This window comes from Vigna unguiculata, chromosome 3, assembly GCF_037176805.1.
Source record: "Vigna unguiculata cultivar grain cowpea cultivar isolate G323 ecotype 2 chromosome 3, ASM3717680v1, whole genome shotgun sequence".
In the NCBI taxonomy this organism is placed as follows: domain Eukaryota; kingdom Viridiplantae; phylum Streptophyta; class Magnoliopsida; order Fabales; family Fabaceae; genus Vigna; species Vigna unguiculata.
Window position 1 is genome coordinate 63282575 of NC_140794.1, and position 17380 is coordinate 63299954.

Consider the following 17380-nt stretch of genomic DNA (forward strand, 5'->3'; position numbering starts at 1 on the left):
ACATCCCTAATTGTGGCACATGTTAGGGTCAGCTTTTTATATTCAATTTGATTTGTCCTTATATTTATTATTTTTGTTGAATTCAATCATTTCTAAATTTAATTTTTACATAAATTTTATATTGGTATTTTATTACATATTTTTAATTTAGAGTTAGAGTTAGTTTAAAATTAAAATAAAAATTTTTAAAGTGGGGGATAACACCACTGGTTTAAAATTTTAATAGGCTAAATATCAAATAAAGTAATATAATTGATTAATATAATATTATATATAATATTTTTATGTGATTTTTAATACTTGGTGTGATTTTTAACCTTTTAATAGTTTAAACAATAGTTTTATTACTTACTTTTAAAATTTTTGTTTTAATTTTAAACAAATTGTAACCCTAAACAAAAAATATTTAATAAGAATTTGAATTTTAATAAAAATATCAGTGTAACATTTATATAAAAATTCAATTTATTCTCATTTTGGAAAGGAACAAAATTGTTTGATTTAAAAAAAAAAATTGGTACCAAATTGGAAAAAGTAATGAACATTAAGACAAATTGAATATAAAAACTGTGATATATGACATAATACTAGCCTGGTATGTGAATATTTTTCACAATTAAAAAAAAAGTCATAAAAAATTATATGTGACAATCATTGTTCATCGTCGCTCAATTATTTAAAATGAGTTCGAAAAGAAAACGAAATTGATGAATATTATGACATAATTTAACAAACAATATTATGACCAAATTTAAAAAAACTGAACAAAAATTAAGACCAAATCAATATTTAAATCTTATAAAAACTATATATTTAAATTGCGACTTAATTAATTATATTATACACAAAATCATATTTACTTTTACAAGAATGTTATGATATGTATTTTGTTATCAGTAATATTTTTGTTATTCTCATTATTATTACCGGTGAAAACATATGCTACGCGCATGTGTTTTTTTTTTTGTGATAAAATAAACTAATGAATTATAATGATAGAAATAAATATAAATAAGTTTTATAATTTAGTTATAGATAGTTTTATTTATTGTGTAGATGACTTTTATTTAGTTGGTAGATATTGTTATTTATTTAATTTAGAAAAATAGTTAAATTTTAAATAAAAAATGGTTAAATTTGAAAACTTAGTTAAATTTAAATAATATTGTATCTTGAAGGATAAAAGTGAAGAAATAAAAAATAATACTAAAAAGAAGAATCATCTTTATACGTATTGATGATATATGATTCAAAGGATAATAAACAAAATTATCTTATTTTTCGGTCATTTTTACTTTATTATTTTTAACTTACTTAAACCATATCACTCTTTATTTTATTTTTTTCTATTTCATTCCTTCATTTGTCATCCCATCTTTCAAATGAAGCGTACATGTCAATTGTATTACAAAAGAAAATTATAAAATGAGTTAAGTTGAAATAAGTCCAACTTAAATTTTCATAATTCAATCCAACCAATTATCCAGCTAATTAAGGTAATCTATCATAACTTATATATTAAAGTAAAATTACGTAGGTATTTACTCTTTACAGGTTTGTGAAAGTAGGATTAAAATCTAACAAAATTTATAAACAACCTAAAAACAATCTTTTGGAGCAAATTAAATCCACACACATAGGGATGGCAACGGGGCGGGGCGGGGACGGGTTTCGCTATCCCATACCCATCCCCGCATAAAAAATTCATCTCCATCCTCATACCCAAACCCAACGGGTATCAAACTTTTTTCCCATCCCCATCCCCACCGGGTAACGGGTATAATCTCGTACCCATACCCGTACACGTGTTCTAACTACTTCAATATTAATTTTTATAAAAGAAAAAAAATTACGGTAAAGAAAACATAATATTATGAAATATTCAATATTAGGAGGATTTTCTTCGATGCCAAATACCTTAAAATAAATTATAATTGTTTACATTTTATATTAGAATACCAAATAAAATTTCATGTGAACCAAAACATTTATTAAATTTGCAAACTACAACATTGATGAACTTAGTTGATAAAATTAAAAAATATTTCAAAAAAATATAAAAGGAAAACAAATATTCAAATTAAAATATATTTTAAATGTTTGTTTACTTCAATTTTTTAAATTCTAATGAATCTCTTTTTTATACACTAATAAAAGTTATAATATATCACTTGATCAAAATGACACAAAGAACAAATAATAAAAGGAAAACAAATATTCAAATTAAAATATATTTTAAATATTTGTTTACTTCAATTTTTTAAATTATAATGAATCTTTTTTTTATACACTAATAAAAAATTATAATACATCACTTGATCAAAATGACACAAAGAACAAATAATAAACATAATAATAAAATTTTGACATAGATTTTGTATCTTTTGAACTTCAATATATGTTGGATAGTGACAAAAAAATATTCATAGAAATTACATTAAATTTTTATATTGTAGTAAATAAAAGTTATTTATACAATTAAAGTGAAAAAAATTACAGTATGATTAATAGTGAGTTATAAAATAACAAATAATTAGATAGAATATATCGAAATATTATTCTACATGATAAAAATAAACAATAAATAAAAATATTAAAAAACTAGCAAATGTATGTTTTAGAAATAATTTGAGAGACTATCGAAAGAAATCGCACAAAGGAAATCAAATGTATAATTAAGGTATGATAAAATGAAAAAAACCTTAGAGAAATAATTATTAAATTATGTTTGAAGTGGTTAAAAATAAATAGAAATATCATTAGTGACCAAAAAATTTGTCATTAAATTACAAATAAATTAGTAATTAAATTGGTCACTAAATCAAGTACCGATTCGATCATTGAATCAGTCACTAATTTAGACAATAAATCAACGACTACCACCAATGACGAAAAATAGTGACTGATATGGGTTACTAACTAAATCAGTCACCATTTCATGTTTTTCTTGTAGTAAATTATCATATACTATTCCTAAATATCATTATATATATATATATATATATATATATATATATATATATATATATATATATTAACCACTTCAAACAGAATTTAAAGTAAAAAAATTACATTATGATTAATAATGAGTTATAAAATAAAAAATAATTAGATAGAATATATCAAAATATTATTCTACATGATGAAAATAAAAACAATAAATAAAAATATTAAAAAACTAACAAATGTGTGTTTTAGAAATAATTTGAGAGACTATCGAAAAAAATCACACAAAGGAAATCAAATGTATAACTAAGGTATGATAAGACGAAAAATATCTCAGAGAACTAAGAAAACTTTTCAAATATCAACATATATACTTAATGGTTGAAAAATAACGAAAATTATTTTAATGAAACAAAAGAGTTCTTCAAATTAAACAAAAATTAATAATAATAATAATAATAATAATAAGTAAAGAATTTTTTTTATATTACCTTAAATTGAGAGTATAAACATTCTCATGTGAAAGGAAAATTTATAATAAATAAAAATATTAAAAAATAATATAAATATTCAAATGTGAGGCATAATTTTTTTTTTTATTAACATACATCATTTTAACATAATTACATAAAGGTTATGATAAGATAAAAAATATATTGGAGATGAGAATGAGTTTAATGACAAATGAAAGAATTAAAAGAAATAAAAAATAGAAAAAAAAAATATATATATATATATATATATATATATATATATATATATAGGGATTACTTGATTAATTGTGAATATTTTAATAATTTAAACGAGAATGAAGATATGGCGGGGACATGTATTATGACGGGTATATGTACATTCCCATACCCATCCCCATACCCAACTGAAAAAGTCGGGGATTCCCCATACCCATACCCATACCCATACCCAGTTAATGCCGGGATTCCCCGTCAAAACGGGGATGGGTTCAGACAATACCCACGGGGACGAGTTTATTTGCCATCTCTACACACACATGTTTATGAGTCTATTTTTTTATTTTTTATTTTTACATATATGATTGATATAGGTAATAAAATTATAGTTGTGGTGGTAGACTTTAGTCTTGTACATAGATATAGTTTAAAGAACACTTTCTTTACATCCATATAATATTTTTGCTCATTGTTCACTAAAAATGGATGCATGCGAAATTTAAACTTTCTAAAAAATATTGCTTAGACTAAAATAAACATGCTTTACAATTTTGATAATTTTTAATTTACATTTTTTTTTAATTTATCTGAATTAAATATGAACGGGCCTTTGTACGGTTTTAAATTTTATTGTTAATCTATATTTTAAAAATTTCCACTAAACTTAAACTATCATATGACAGATGATATTAACCGGCAAAAGAAAAAAAGTGTGAGATTGGCATTCATGGTATTTTGAACAAGAACAAGAAGGGGATTTTGAAAATCAAGCACAAATTAATTGGGCCCGTTACCTAGGCCTTAGTGTCTGAGTTAAAATTATATGAAAATTTAATGATTCGCAATGATAACCCAACAGAGAGTGGGTTACCCTTGAAAAATAAGAATGAAAATCCAAATATGAGGAGTTTTAAGAACATAACACCCAAGCCTGTTTCTGCCTACAAACTTTTTGTGAGTTCCAATGGTTTCTGTTTTAGAACCATATACACGTGCATATTTATTTTCATGTTTATGAATTTACACCAAACTCACTAAATAAAATTATTAAATTTAAACAACTTAAATCTTTTGTTAAATATACGACCACACACAAACATATATGTATATGAATGAATAACATGTTTTATCTTTTTAAAGTATACTCTCAAGTTTTAGAGAAAAAAAAAATCTCACGAAAATCTTATATTGTTATGATAACAAAAGGGTAGAGAATAATTAATATTAATTGTTGATATTTTAGCCTCTGTACAACACGGATAAAAAAAGAGAAAAGGAAAAAAAAGGGAAGATACAATACAGTAAAGTAAAAAGTGTGCTTGTTTATTTAAAGAAAAATAACTAAAAATAAAGGGAAAATGTTATTTTAAATAATAAATTAATTGATTAAAATTAATTAATGGTATATACAGAAAGGGAGAAGAGAAATAACTTTAGAAAATATTAGCTTTATTTAAAGGATAAAAAAAACATTTGAGAGCATTTGAATAACAAATAAAATCGTTTCGCTAACATTAAAGTATATATTCTTCATAGATTTTTTTTTATTATTATTATTAACTCTTTGAATTTGGCGCTACTCCTTTTTAAGAATTTCTTCTTTAACATTATTTGTACTCTTACTTTAATTTTAGATTTTACTAAAAGTAAATAAACTTTTTATTTCATGTATATATTTAATTACTTTAACAACTAATTTTATAACATATTTTTAGCTGAAAATTAAGATTATAAAATTCACTACAATTAATATAATTTATCATGGTAAATTTAAAAAAATGCCCTCTCTCTACTTTATTCCCCTCCACACTTTTTATACAGCATTTTCCTTGCTTTGATTATTATATCCCTTTCAAAAATAAAATAATAAATAATAATCCATATCAATTTATAACGGTTACTCCATTTTAACGTATATTTTTTTTTTCACAGTCCCGTCTTGCATCTATTTTTTAAATTATAAAAAAACAAAGATTAAATGTAAATTACTGACGTTAAAAATAATTATATATTATAAATTACTTTTTTTAGTTTTGTGTAACTACTTCTGCTTTCCTTTTTAAAAGGTATATCTATTTTACTATTTTCAAAAGAAACAAGAAATGATGTGATGGGAGGGAGTTGACTTCCCTACAACTTGGATGCATCTGTTTGTCTCATTTCCCCATTATCTAATCCCATGCTCAGGCCCACCTTTCTTCTTCAACTTTACAAAACACACTATCCTCATCTTCTCTATATTCATTTTCTTAAACAATTATCATTTTCAAATTTCAAAAACATTAATCATTCTCATACTATTTATTTCCTCCAACTAAAAAATTTTATTTTGTTAAAAATATCTATTATGATAAAATAACAGAAGAAAAATACATTTCTCCTTCCACCGCGTACTTGAATTATGAATACCGTTTCCATCATCACCATGCTTTCTTATTATTATAATTATATTTTACAAAGCATGCATTGGAGCTCGTGCATGGTAGTGTTCATTTGTTTTCACAGTCTTGGTTCTTTTGACCAATTTGGTTTTCCATGTGGCAACTCCTAACATTTGACAAATACACACATGGGACAACGAAGTAGTTAATAATTAGGAGCAAACTTCACCAAATTAGTTTATACCTGGATCTTACATTTCTGTCTCCAACCCAAATATTGCTGCTTTTTTTCATCTATATGATCATCACTTCGATCTTTTCTTCCACCGATACCATACTCTATCGAGTTGTAACATTTTTATTTTTTTATCCGAAAATATTGTAGCAGTTGGATCAGTAACATGTATATATTGAAAAAACATCATACGGTGATATAAATGATATAGTTAATTCCATGTTTGAAGCGATGGTCTGGTCTGTAACGTGTCAGTAAATTATATTTTAAATTTTCGTCATCAAATTGGGACGTCATTAACCAAATGCAACCAAATGCGTTGAGCCAACTAGTGTTTACAAAGGCACGTACTATACTGTGTTGTATGACTCAGCTTATGAGTGTATAGTAATAATAAATAATGTGAAAATAACTATCTGAAGTGACCTGTGACCATAATCTTAGATTGTCTTATATATATCTAGGAACCCTGTAAGGCTGAAATGTGTCATAGTCTAAAAAACTATTCTTCATTGTCTGTTTCAGTCTTTGTCCAACAACAAAGGAAGATAATTAATTCAGATTAAGCCAAACCTAACATTAATTGTATGGTTCACGGTAATGGAATAAGAAAAATTAAACTATAAATAAGCATAATTATGGATCTGGAAATATAATCTTTTCATTATGACCAAAAGATCTTTAACTCTTTAGCAGTGTAGCTTTATATCTGTAAATATTAAAAATATCTTAAAAGCCTAGTTGTTTATCGCAAATATGTTATTGTTAAAAGTTTAGATATACAGTACAAAAACAAAAATCTTCAAGAAATGGGTTAATTATGTTTTTCGTCCCTCAAGTATTATGCGATTTTGTTTTTAGTCCCCCAACTAACGTTTGTTCCAATTTGGTCTCTCATGTTTTGAAACTATTGAAAATAGTCCTCCTTTTTGGAAGTCGTTAGTTTTGTTTGACACCTGGCAAACAGACTGTCACGTATTGATCCCGTTTTAAGATGTGTAAGTGGACTGTGTTTTTGCACGTGCTAATTAAAGAGAATGACATCCAAATAAAAGAGGGGTTGGGAGAGTTTGAAACTCTAAAATTGAAATTTGAGAATTGGGACTTCGAGAAAGTGAGGAATTGGTGCATATCGTCACTGGGCAGGCAAAGTTTGGCATAGTTATTGCGTTGTTCACTGATGAAGAGTGGTAGCAAAGGGTTTCCATGTACACCGCAAAATACGGGTTCAAAAATGTTGCAAAGTTGTGCGTCATCTTCAGAAATGTCATCCAAAGTCTGTGGGTGTGGGGAAAGACTGTTGCTCCTAAAGGCATCTACTGTGAAAAACAAAGGGAGATTATTTTGGAGATGTCGAAATTGGGCTGTAAGTTTCAAATTCCGTGACTTTTATTGGATGTTGCTTTTGTATTTGTTGTAATGGTTTCATCTTTTTCTTTCGCAGACCAATTCACATTGTAATTACTTTGAATGGGTTGATGACGAGAAATCTGATTTTCAAGGGAAAGAAACTGAAAGTGAAGCTAATGGTGGAAAAAGCGTTGATGGGGAAAAAATGTGAAGAAGATGAAGTTTCTTTGAAAAGGGAGAAAAATATGCTGGATTTGATGAAGAAAAATGAGAAGTTGAAGATGAAATTGCAACAAGAGAAAAAAATTGGGACATTCCTGTTTTTTTTATTTGTGATATCGTGGGTCTCAACAATTGTAATGGTGCTCATGTTGTTGTTCAAAGTTAATTGTAATGTTTGAGATTACTGTAGTGGGAAGTGTTTTGTAGTTGTGATAATGATATTATTGGAATTGTAATGGAATTTCAAACTTTTTGTTACTGTTATGTCTTAGTATTTGCAATGAAAATGGAACTTGTAGCTGTGATTATTACTGTTATCATTAATCTCAGATTTTGGAAATTTTGCTTAATACCAGATTCAGCATATTGAAACAAAACTCACGCCAATGAAATATTTACATAATGATTTATTGATAAAACAAAGTGAGCTAAATTGTTTTCATTCATAAACAATAAAACGTAATCCAACACTAGCTGTCAATTAAGTGTAGCAGACAAGTGGTCCCTAATTGTGAATACAATAATCCAATAGTTCTACAATCCAAAAAGTGGTTAACTTTCACTATGCCCAATATTCTAAAACAGTGGTCCACTACCATAATACACTGTATTCCAGAAAAGTGGTCCACCATACAAAAAAGGCAACAAAAAAACTTGATTCTTTCACATTCACGTGGGTTGTGCTGAAGTTGCAGTACTTGCTTGAGACCCTAAAACTCGTGTTCCCATTCTTCTTCTCCTTATGGTGGTTCGAGGTATTTCTCCTTGGTTGGTGGCTGCTACAACCCGTGATGTGGACCTGGTTCTACTAGTGGAGCTAAGGTTTGATGTTCATGCAGTGTTGCTTGCTGCACTACCAGTTGTATGCATCTGTCCCTGCCAATTTGGTATGAATTAAAGATTCAGAAGTTGTATTTAGGAAGGAAAGAAATTGTAAATAGTACAAATGTGCGTTTACCTTTCTGTTTCTGATTCCCCTTCTACAGCTTCTTATGTTATGGCCTAACTGTTTACACTTGCTACATTTGATGATGGTATTCTTCTTTGATAGTTTGGAATGGCTGACATGTTCATCAGCTTCCCTTCTTCTTAGCTTTTTTGGTCTCCTAGGTGGAGTCTTGTAAATGGGTGGCAATAGTTCAGGTTGATTAGTTTTTTGCCAAAGTTGTTGTCCATTGATTGGGGTAATTTGAGGGCCATAGGAAGCTTGGTAGGCATCCCTTTTGTAATAAGCATGAACATAATCCTCTGGGTTTTCAACCTTGTAATTAATGGCTGGTAGGCATCCCTTTTGTAATAAGCATGAACATAATCCTATGGGTTTTCAACCTTGTAATTAATGGCTGCCACAGCATGCCTACAAGGTATACCTACTAAATCCCAAAAATAACAACTACAGCTATGGTTACTTAAATCAACAACAAATTTTTCCATAGTGAACCCCTGCGTCACTTCAAACTTAGAATCCCCTGCCCATACAGGAAGCCAATTCCCACTTTTTTCTATTTCCCTGTCTAACCTTTTCTGTGGTTTAGGCATCACAGTTCCTGAATATGCATTCACTTTCTCTCTAAGGGTTGCAAACCTACTCATTATATATGATCTAATCCATTCCATCATACTAATTATAGGTTTATCCCTAGCCAGTAAAATAGTACTATTAAATGACTCTGGCAGATTATTCATCAAGACATCACATCTTGGATACATGCTGAATGCATGTTTACACCAGGACTCCCTAGGAATGGCAACTAACCAATTAAAAGCTTCAGGGTTGATGTTTCTCAACTCACCCATCTTTTTTCCCATCATGCATAGTACGTTGCCTTTGCTGCTCCCATCATCAAGTCTCTGATCACTACACCACCACCAAATTTCTTCTTGAAATTGCTATATAAGTGTCGCAAACAGAAACAATGCTCCACTCCATTCAAGACAGTCATTAGGCCCTGCAAAAATTTAATTCAGAGTTAGAATTAGATGTCAGTTTTACATTCCACTTTAATTTAAATCAGAGTTACATTCCAGTTTATTGAAAAGTAAATGGCAGTTACCTTTTGTTGATCTGAAATAAATACCCATCTATGATTTCCAATGTCCCCAATATCTTCTAACAACAATGTCAAAAACCACCTCCAGGTCTCCTTGCATTAGTTTTCTACTACTGCAAAAGCCAGCGAATAGTATTGATCATTGGGGTCCCTACCCACTGCAACCAACAATTGACCACCATATGCTGTCTTCAAGTGGCAACCATCCACACCTATAAAGGGTCTGCATCTAGCCAAAAACCATTGCTTACATCCATCTAAACACATGTAAAAACAGCCAAACCTAGGTGGCATAGTTGGTTGGGGTTGATTTATCTTAATCTTGAAAGTTCTAGCTTTGACTCTCAATAATTCAGCCACATAGTCATATAAACGACCATATTGTCGTTGACCATCCCCAACCAAACAGTCCATGGCAATCTGTTTTACTTTCCCAGCCCTCCATGGTGTTATACCTACATTATATGTCTTCTTCACCTCGTCAATTATTTGAGCCATAATCATAATACCAACATTCATAAATCTGTCTATAAGGACCTGAGCAATCCAGTCCTTATTTGCATTTTTGTTTCCAAATACCCTTCCACATTTATGACGCCCAATAAGTGTCTTGACTCTGTAGGTTTCCCTCCCTCCAACCCTGCTAGCCATGATTAGAAAACCACATTTCTTCTTGCAAATTGCCCTCACTCGCTTCTGATCATTTTTAACAAACTTTACTTCTTTTCCATTAAGAACACTATGCTCCATTAAAGCTTGTTTAAAGTCCTTCAAAGATCCAAACTCCATTCCCAATTTAAATTTGAAGTCTTTATTCATATCTTCAGGTCTAATCTTACAAAATTTGGGACCAACTGTGTCAACACCCTCATCACTGTCAACATCAAAATCTAATTCATTTGTATCGTAGTCCTCATTAATGTCATGCACTCCAACTTCTTCATTTGTCACAAATTCCCCTTCACCAATATCTCTTTTCCTTTTGACTCTGCTTAAATTCCGTTTGAATGCTTTCCACCTATCCAAAATAGGCCCAAACTTCCTCACAGGTGGATCAATATCCATCCCAAACCCATCATCATCGTCTGCCACCCTCTCTTCTTCACTGTCATCTAATTTGTCTCCACCTAAACCTTCTTCATCTTCATAATTTACATCACTACTTCCTCTTCTGCTACCACATTCTGTTGAGCCACATTATCTACAGCCACTCCTTCCTCTTGAACTACCACATTATCTGCAACCACTTGTTCCTCTTCTACAACCACATTATCTACACCCACTCCCTCCTCTTCAATTACCACATTAGCTGCAGCCACTTCTTCCTCTTCTCCTACCACACTCTCTTCAACCAGTACTTCCTCTTGGTGTACAACATTCTCTTCAGCCACTACCTCCTCTGCTACACCATCACAAATAAAGTGAACGACTTCAGGCTGACTAGGTACATGTTGAACGTATATATCAACCTCTTCCTTAGTCTCCTCTGCAAAGTTAGCCAATGCCATTGCTTCCTTATCATCATTCATCATTCGTAGATTGTTTAATAGCTTCTCTTTTAAACCCTTCCACCACAGTTTAACGTCACCCTCGTATTTAAACTCTTTGACGATGATGCCCAATGCTTCAAAATAAGACCAAAAATCGGGGTCGATCCCTTTAACTACATGAATCTCACCCCCAACGTATTTTAATCCCTTATTCCTTTCGAACTGACCCATATGATGAAAAGCAACTGCAAACCCCATTTCCAGCCCTACATTTCCAATCAATACACAAACTAAACAAATACAACCATACACGAACCAACAAAAGCAACCAAACCAGACCAAGTATCCAAAAAAAACACGAAGGAACGAACTTACCTTAGGTCGCGATTCTATTCTTCAATACTTGAATCCCTTACATCAACCTCCCGATTCTACTCCCGATTCTACTCTTCGATGCTTTAATCCCTATCCTCAACCTCCCGATTGCTGTGTATTGGTTTAATCCCTTCCCTCAAGCCCTGGATTGGTCTGTGCAACGCTTTCGTTCAGACAAAATAACTTTCCCACTCAAGATATGACCTTTCTTCTCTTTTTAATTTGAACAGCGACCTTCTCTTTTAATTCGGACAACTTAATTAAATAACACAGCCTACTTAATTCAGACAAAATAACTCTTCCACTGAAGAAATAACATTTTCGTTTTACCTAATTAAAGCTTAATTAAAGCTTCTCTTTAATTAGCACGTGCATAACCAAAGTCCACTTACACAGCTTAAAACGGGATCAATACATGGCAGTCCGTTTGCCAGGTGTCAAACAAAACTAATGACGTCCAAAAAGGAGGACTATTTTCAATCGTTTCAAAACATGAGGAACCAAATTGGAGCAAACGTTAGTTTGGGGACTAAAAACAAAATCGCATAATACTTGAGGGACGTAAAACATAATTAACCCTCAAAAAATTAATACTTATGAATTTCGTTTATATATGAAAAAATAATTATATTAACTTGTTCTTAAATACATTTTGTTTAGTTTTTTAGTACAGTACAAAAATTAATAATAAAGTAATTAAAAAGTACAAGGAAAATTAGGTTTTGACAAATTTAATAAAGTTTTCAGGAATAAAATTAAAATAAATAAATCTTTTATTTTTTAACTAAAATGAAATAATAAAGTTATACTTTTTTATTCAAATTAATAATTTGTCAAATTTTATTAAAAAAAACTTTATTAAAGTATATTTTTTAAAATACAGATATAAATTTAGCCATAAATTGATATTCGCTGCAGTTTGACAGAAGTACTTAGTAAATTGTTTACCTTGTACACTAAAAAATATAAAAAGACATAGTGAGATATATTTATGATTTTATATATAATATAGTTTCTGGTAATAATAAAGAGAATAAAATGTTTATTATAATGGAGAAATATTTTGTTATAAACAGTATTTGAACAAATGATTGAACATTAAAAGGCTGTAAATGAATTGAGAATTTTATTAATTGGTTTATGATAAAATAAATAAATTATTATTATTATAATTTTATAAATTCAAGCACGTCCTTGAATAGATAGTTACAAAACATTATAATACAGAGGCATAAATATTCCTTAAATCTCATTTAAAGTTTTTTTTGTCTGTACTGAAACTCGATATAAGCTATTGAAAATGAAACTTAACTTAAAAAACATACTTTAAGAACGAGTTCATTAAAAATAAAACTGAATTAAAAAATCATATTTGATAAAGAAAAAGTATAACTTAAATAAAATAACTTATCAAACAAAATTTAATCTTGAAATGATACATTTATAGCAAACGAGATGGAAGAGAAAAGAGAAGAGAATTGAATTGAAGTGTTCCATTGTTTTCGTCTAGAAGTTAATAGTTGATAAAAAAAAAATCAATTATTTGTGAATAAAATGTCATTAATGGTTTCATCTATCGCTTGTCTTCCTGTATTAATAGGTTATTTATTAGTTTTACTGTAAACTTTGACCAATGCAGGTGGCGATTTTATAAAATTGTAACTAGCGTCAAAAAAGAGTACTAAGATTAGAAAGGGAAGAAAAAAAACATATGAAAGGAAACTACATGTGGTGTCTCCCATTTCTGTTCTCCAAACGCAGTGTGTTCATTTTTTTCATATGGGGTTGAATGGTTTATACTGTGTTCTCAAAAGAAAAATATAAATGTGAAAAAGGAACAAGCTTTAGGAACAGAAGTATTTGGTTGAAGCAGTGGTTCCGCTTTATGCAGCAGGGAAACTGGGTATGAAATGAAATCTCCATAAAGACAAATTGAAACCATAAAATATAAAGAGGACACTTTCCCAGATTATGGATTCCAGAAAGCTCTCCCATTATCTATTCATTTGTTTTATTTACTTTACCATATCTTATGTCTCCTACCTTTCTTTCCACATGTCTCATGCCTCTTTCTCTCTCTACTCAATAGGCTTCGTTACTTCATCTTCTTTTGTTTTGACTTCCCCTTGGATTTCAGAATGGAAAAGGAATAGAAGAACCCAAAAGAATGTGAAACAGTCGTAACAAACATCAGAAATAAGAAAAAAATTATTAGTCGGTTCACATTTCCAAAACAAAGCAAATAAATAGAAGTATTATTTTCTTCTGACATCCATTAATTTAATTAGTAGTAGTATCTTAATTTGGGGGCATTAATTGGGCATTGGGGTTGATGCAGGGTAAGGCTCCTCGTATAAGTCAACTAGCAGGTAGCGTTTACTATTGCAGATTTTCGGTTCACAGGTTAAAGTTCTATAGATGTGTTTCTTGGTGTTTTTTTTATTAGCAGAAGATGCGTTTTACTTTGTTTGAAAAAAAAAATATATTAATCATATTTATTTGTTAACATCTCTGTTAAATGATTAATTAAAATGTATAATCATGTTTTAACTCTTTAAATATTAATATTCAATACATTTAATAGTTTTAGTTATGATAGTAAAAATTTATTAATTGTTGTTTTACAAGTAGTTTGAGAATCCATTGATTTAAAAATCTTAGAACAGGAAGGAAGCGCTAGTTATGCAGGAAAGTGAGTTTTGTTCAATGGTCCAACCTAATCTCATTAAATTTCACACGGTGACAGATTTGTGTGTCATTATCATTCAAAAATTGTTCATCAAGGCTTGCAAATCATTATGATATTCTTTGTTGAGAACCCCTTTAAAATCCCGGCTCAAGGGTGGAACTGCTGCTCCCACCTCTTTTTTTTTGACTTCCAAACTCAAATCTAAAGCAAAACAAAAGTAAGCAAAACATTTGTCTCCAGCAAAAGCACTGTTCTTATAAGGTGTCTTTCCCTGCTACTTCTTTTCTTTTTCATCCAACCGGAAAAACAGTACTCCACACATCCTCTTTATCCATGGCACCAAATGGTGTCATAAAACTGTGCGATCCTATTTGCACTTGAAAAAAGTTGCAACCTTTTTTGAGTTTTCTCTGACTCCACAAAATGGGTAGGGGTGACGCCTTTGTGTCTCAACCAGAACAGCCACCATATTTTCTCTCACAGCCAAACCCACCTTTTCCTCCCACTGCTCGATCTGATAGTTTCAGTTTGAACGATAGGGCCTTGAAGGTTAGTCCGAGCATCCTTTTGATCATTATAATTCTGGCTATTGTTTTCTTCATTTCTGGTCTGCTACACCTGCTGGTTAGATTTCTGTGGAGACCCCAAACCAGAGAGCCCGATGATTTAGACAATGCCACTGCCCTTCAAGGCCAATTGCAGCAACTCTTCCACCTGCATGATGCTGGGGTCGACCAGTCATTCATTGACACCCTCCCTGTCTTCCTCTACAAGGCCATCATAGGACTCAAGAACCCCTTTGACTGTGCCGTTTGTTTGTGTGAGTTTGAGCCTGAGGACAAGCTCAGGTTGCTTCCAAAATGTAGCCACGCTTTTCACATGGAGTGTATTGACACCTGGCTCTTGTCTCACTCTACTTGTCCTCTTTGTAGAGCCAGCTTACTCCCTGAATTCTCTGTAGGCAACTCCTGTTCTCCCTATGTTCTTGTCCTTGAATCTGGGAGTGAGAGTTCCAGGGAGATTGTTCCCGAAAGAGAGGCCGGTGTCGGAAGGTCTAGTTCGGTTATGACTTCAAATTCTCGTCTTGGATGCCATGGAGATAGTGAATTTGGATCAACCCGCGTGGATTTGAAATCAGGTGAGTTATTAAGTGAAGCTCCTGGTCCAACAGTGCCAAATGGTGTGGAAAAAGTGGTTACTGTTAAGCTGGGAAAGTTTAAAAGTGTGGATGGTGGAGGTGATGGTGGGGAAGGGAGTAGTACTACCAACAATGTGGATTCTAGAAGGTGTTTTTCTATGGGGTCATTTGCTTATGTTATGGACGAAAGTTCCTCGCTCCAAGTGCCCATACGAACCCCAATCAAGAAGCAATCGAGTAAGAAGAAGTCTGGTTTGCCTTTGACTCCAGGACACAGGCCTGCAATGTCAGAATGTGACTGTGAATCCAGAAGGGATTTCAAGTTTGCAGTCTTTGATGCAACTATAGTTGAGGACGATGTTGCTAGCAGTGGGGCTGCAACCGAAAGGACAACATATAATGGGAATAGTGCTGCAATTGGAAGAGGCAGAAAGGAAAGTTTTTCCATATCAAAGATTTGGCTCAGGGGGAAGAAGGATAAACCAAATGCTGTGGCGGATTCGTCTAGAAGGGCTGTTTCATTTCGCTTCCCGGCGAAGTCTAGTGCTGTTGCTTCTTCGGGTAGTGCTGATGATGATTTGAAAGGAAAGAATTCCAAGTTTGATACAAGGAGTACCATTTCTGAGATGGATATTGGGAAGTGGGAGAATGGAGGAGGAAGCGAATTCGATTTCGATGAGGAAAACCAGAGTTGTTATAGTATGGATTCTTCTCAAGCTAGGGCACCATCTTTTGCTAGAAGGACTTTGCTTTGGCTCACCGGAGGAAGACAGAACAAGGTCGTTCACTCCGCTTCCAATCTCTAGTGTCTGTCATCGTTTATCTCCTTATTTTAGAACCATTTTTTTGCTTTCATCTTATAGTTCTGGAATCTAAATTTGTTTAAAATAGAATGTTAGTGGTAGAAAGGTGCAAGAAAAATGGAAAAAGTGAAATGAGTTTGGATATCCCAATACAGTATTTCTGCTTTGAGTTTGTTGCTGTTCCATTGATTATTAGTCCAACAATGTAGAAGAAAGATTCAGATTCTTTGGCTTTCTCCCTGGGTGATTTCTCAGTCAAATATCTTACATTTCAGCTTTCACTTGATACTGCAGTCTTGTAATATTTTGTAAATTTTCTCCTATCCTCTTATTCATACTACCACCTGTTATGTTCTTGCAATAATGTGATAAATCCTTCGGACCAGAACCGCTTTTTGTTGTTGAATTCTAATGTAAGGAGACTAACCATTTTTAGTGATACATGACATGAGCAATTGGAAGGTCAAACATAAAAGCCCCCCAGAACTGGATTTTTGTACACATGCCAACTGTAAATAATTTATATAATTTCTTTGAAAATATTTGACCCTTCGTTCTGAGTTGATTCCAAAATTACTCACTGAAAATCCACTCTATGTTTTCACATGTTGGGTCAAGAAAATGTTAGCAATTAATTGTTAGGAAGCAGGGAAGTGTGTGTGACTTATCCCCGAGGAGAGTGTTGGGAAGAAGATGACGTGGGGGAAATAATGTGAACTTTTAATAAAGCCATGAATGTATCTTTATGGAAAAGCAGAGAACAGTTGTTTAGGTCCTGTATTGAATGCATATCTGGGACCTTCATAATGGGTGAAATGAAAATTCAAATTCAAATGGGAATGGTTCTTCCTTTGTTGGTGGTGTTGATTTGGAAAAGATGGGAAAAATTGGGAGGCAAGAGACTCGTGGATGCATGAATGGGTTTGCAATAAATAGAAGGAGTGAGTATTGAATGGAAAAAGAGTGAGTGACTGGTCTAATTGCAATTCATTGATGGTGGTGTTAATAAGG

General features: G+C 31.4%; 3 protein-coding genes across 3 annotated transcripts; 1 reads left to right on the plus strand and 2 right to left on the minus strand.

Moving 5' to 3' along the window:
- Nucleotides 1–8654: 8654 nt before the first annotated feature.
- LOC146888003 (uncharacterized) lies at nucleotides 8655–9620 on the minus strand. Its single transcript, XM_085670484.1, has 3 exons — nucleotides 9221–9620; nucleotides 8782–9098; nucleotides 8655–8699 (listed from the first exon to the last, which is right to left on the minus strand). The coding sequence occupies exons 1-3, from the start codon at nucleotides 9618–9620 to the stop codon at nucleotides 8655–8657; spliced, it is 762 nt and encodes a 253-aa protein (XP_085526610.1).
- Nucleotides 9621–9631: 11 nt separating this feature from the next.
- LOC114175543 (uncharacterized) lies at nucleotides 9632–11622 on the minus strand. Its single transcript, XM_028060297.2, has 3 exons — nucleotides 11154–11622; nucleotides 9989–11058; nucleotides 9632–9772 (listed from the first exon to the last, which is right to left on the minus strand). Exons 1-3 carry the CDS (start codon nucleotides 11620–11622, stop codon nucleotides 9632–9634), a joined length of 1680 nt encoding a protein of 559 aa, XP_027916098.2.
- A 2864-nt stretch (nucleotides 11623–14486) lies between these two features.
- On the plus strand, nucleotides 14487–16655 carry LOC114175704 (RING/U-box superfamily protein). The gene has a single exon (XM_028060490.2). It carries the CDS (start codon nucleotides 14852–14854, stop codon nucleotides 16370–16372), a length of 1521 nt encoding a protein of 506 aa, XP_027916291.1. The 5' UTR covers nucleotides 14487–14851; the 3' UTR covers nucleotides 16373–16655.
- The last annotated feature ends 725 nt before the right edge of the window (nucleotides 16656–17380 follow it).

What these genes read in the sequence shown, in the direction of transcription:
- LOC114175543 (XM_028060297.2), bottom strand. Translation starts at nt 11,622, where the DNA reads ATGGGGTTTGCAGTTGCTTTTCATCATATGGGTCAGTTCGAAAGGAAT. An exon ending in AATTGAAGAGGAGGGAGTGG is followed by an intron (nt 11,059 to 11,153) that starts GTGTAGATAATG and finishes GTGGCTCAACAG; the next exon opens with AATGTGGTAGCAGAAGAGGA. An exon ending in ACTATTCGCTGGCTTTTGCA is followed by an intron (nt 9,773 to 9,988) that starts GTAGTAGAAAAC and finishes AAATTTTTGCAG; the next exon opens with GGCCTAATGACTGTCTTGAA.
- LOC114175704 (XM_028060490.2), top strand. Translation starts at nt 14,852, where the DNA reads ATGGGTAGGGGTGACGCCTTTGTGTCTCAACCAGAACAGCCACCATAT.
- LOC146888003 (XM_085670484.1), bottom strand. Translation starts at nt 9,620, where the DNA reads ATGGGTGAGTTGAGAAACATCAACCCTGAAGCTTTTAATTGGTTAGTT. An exon ending in TGATTTAAGTAACCATAGCT is followed by an intron (nt 9,099 to 9,220) that starts GTAGTTGTTATT and finishes GATGCCTACCAG; the next exon opens with CCATTAATTACAAGGTTGAA. An exon ending in GGGGAATCAGAAACAGAAAG is followed by an intron (nt 8,700 to 8,781) that starts GTAAACGCACAT and finishes CCAAATTGGCAG; the next exon opens with GGACAGATGCATACAACTGG.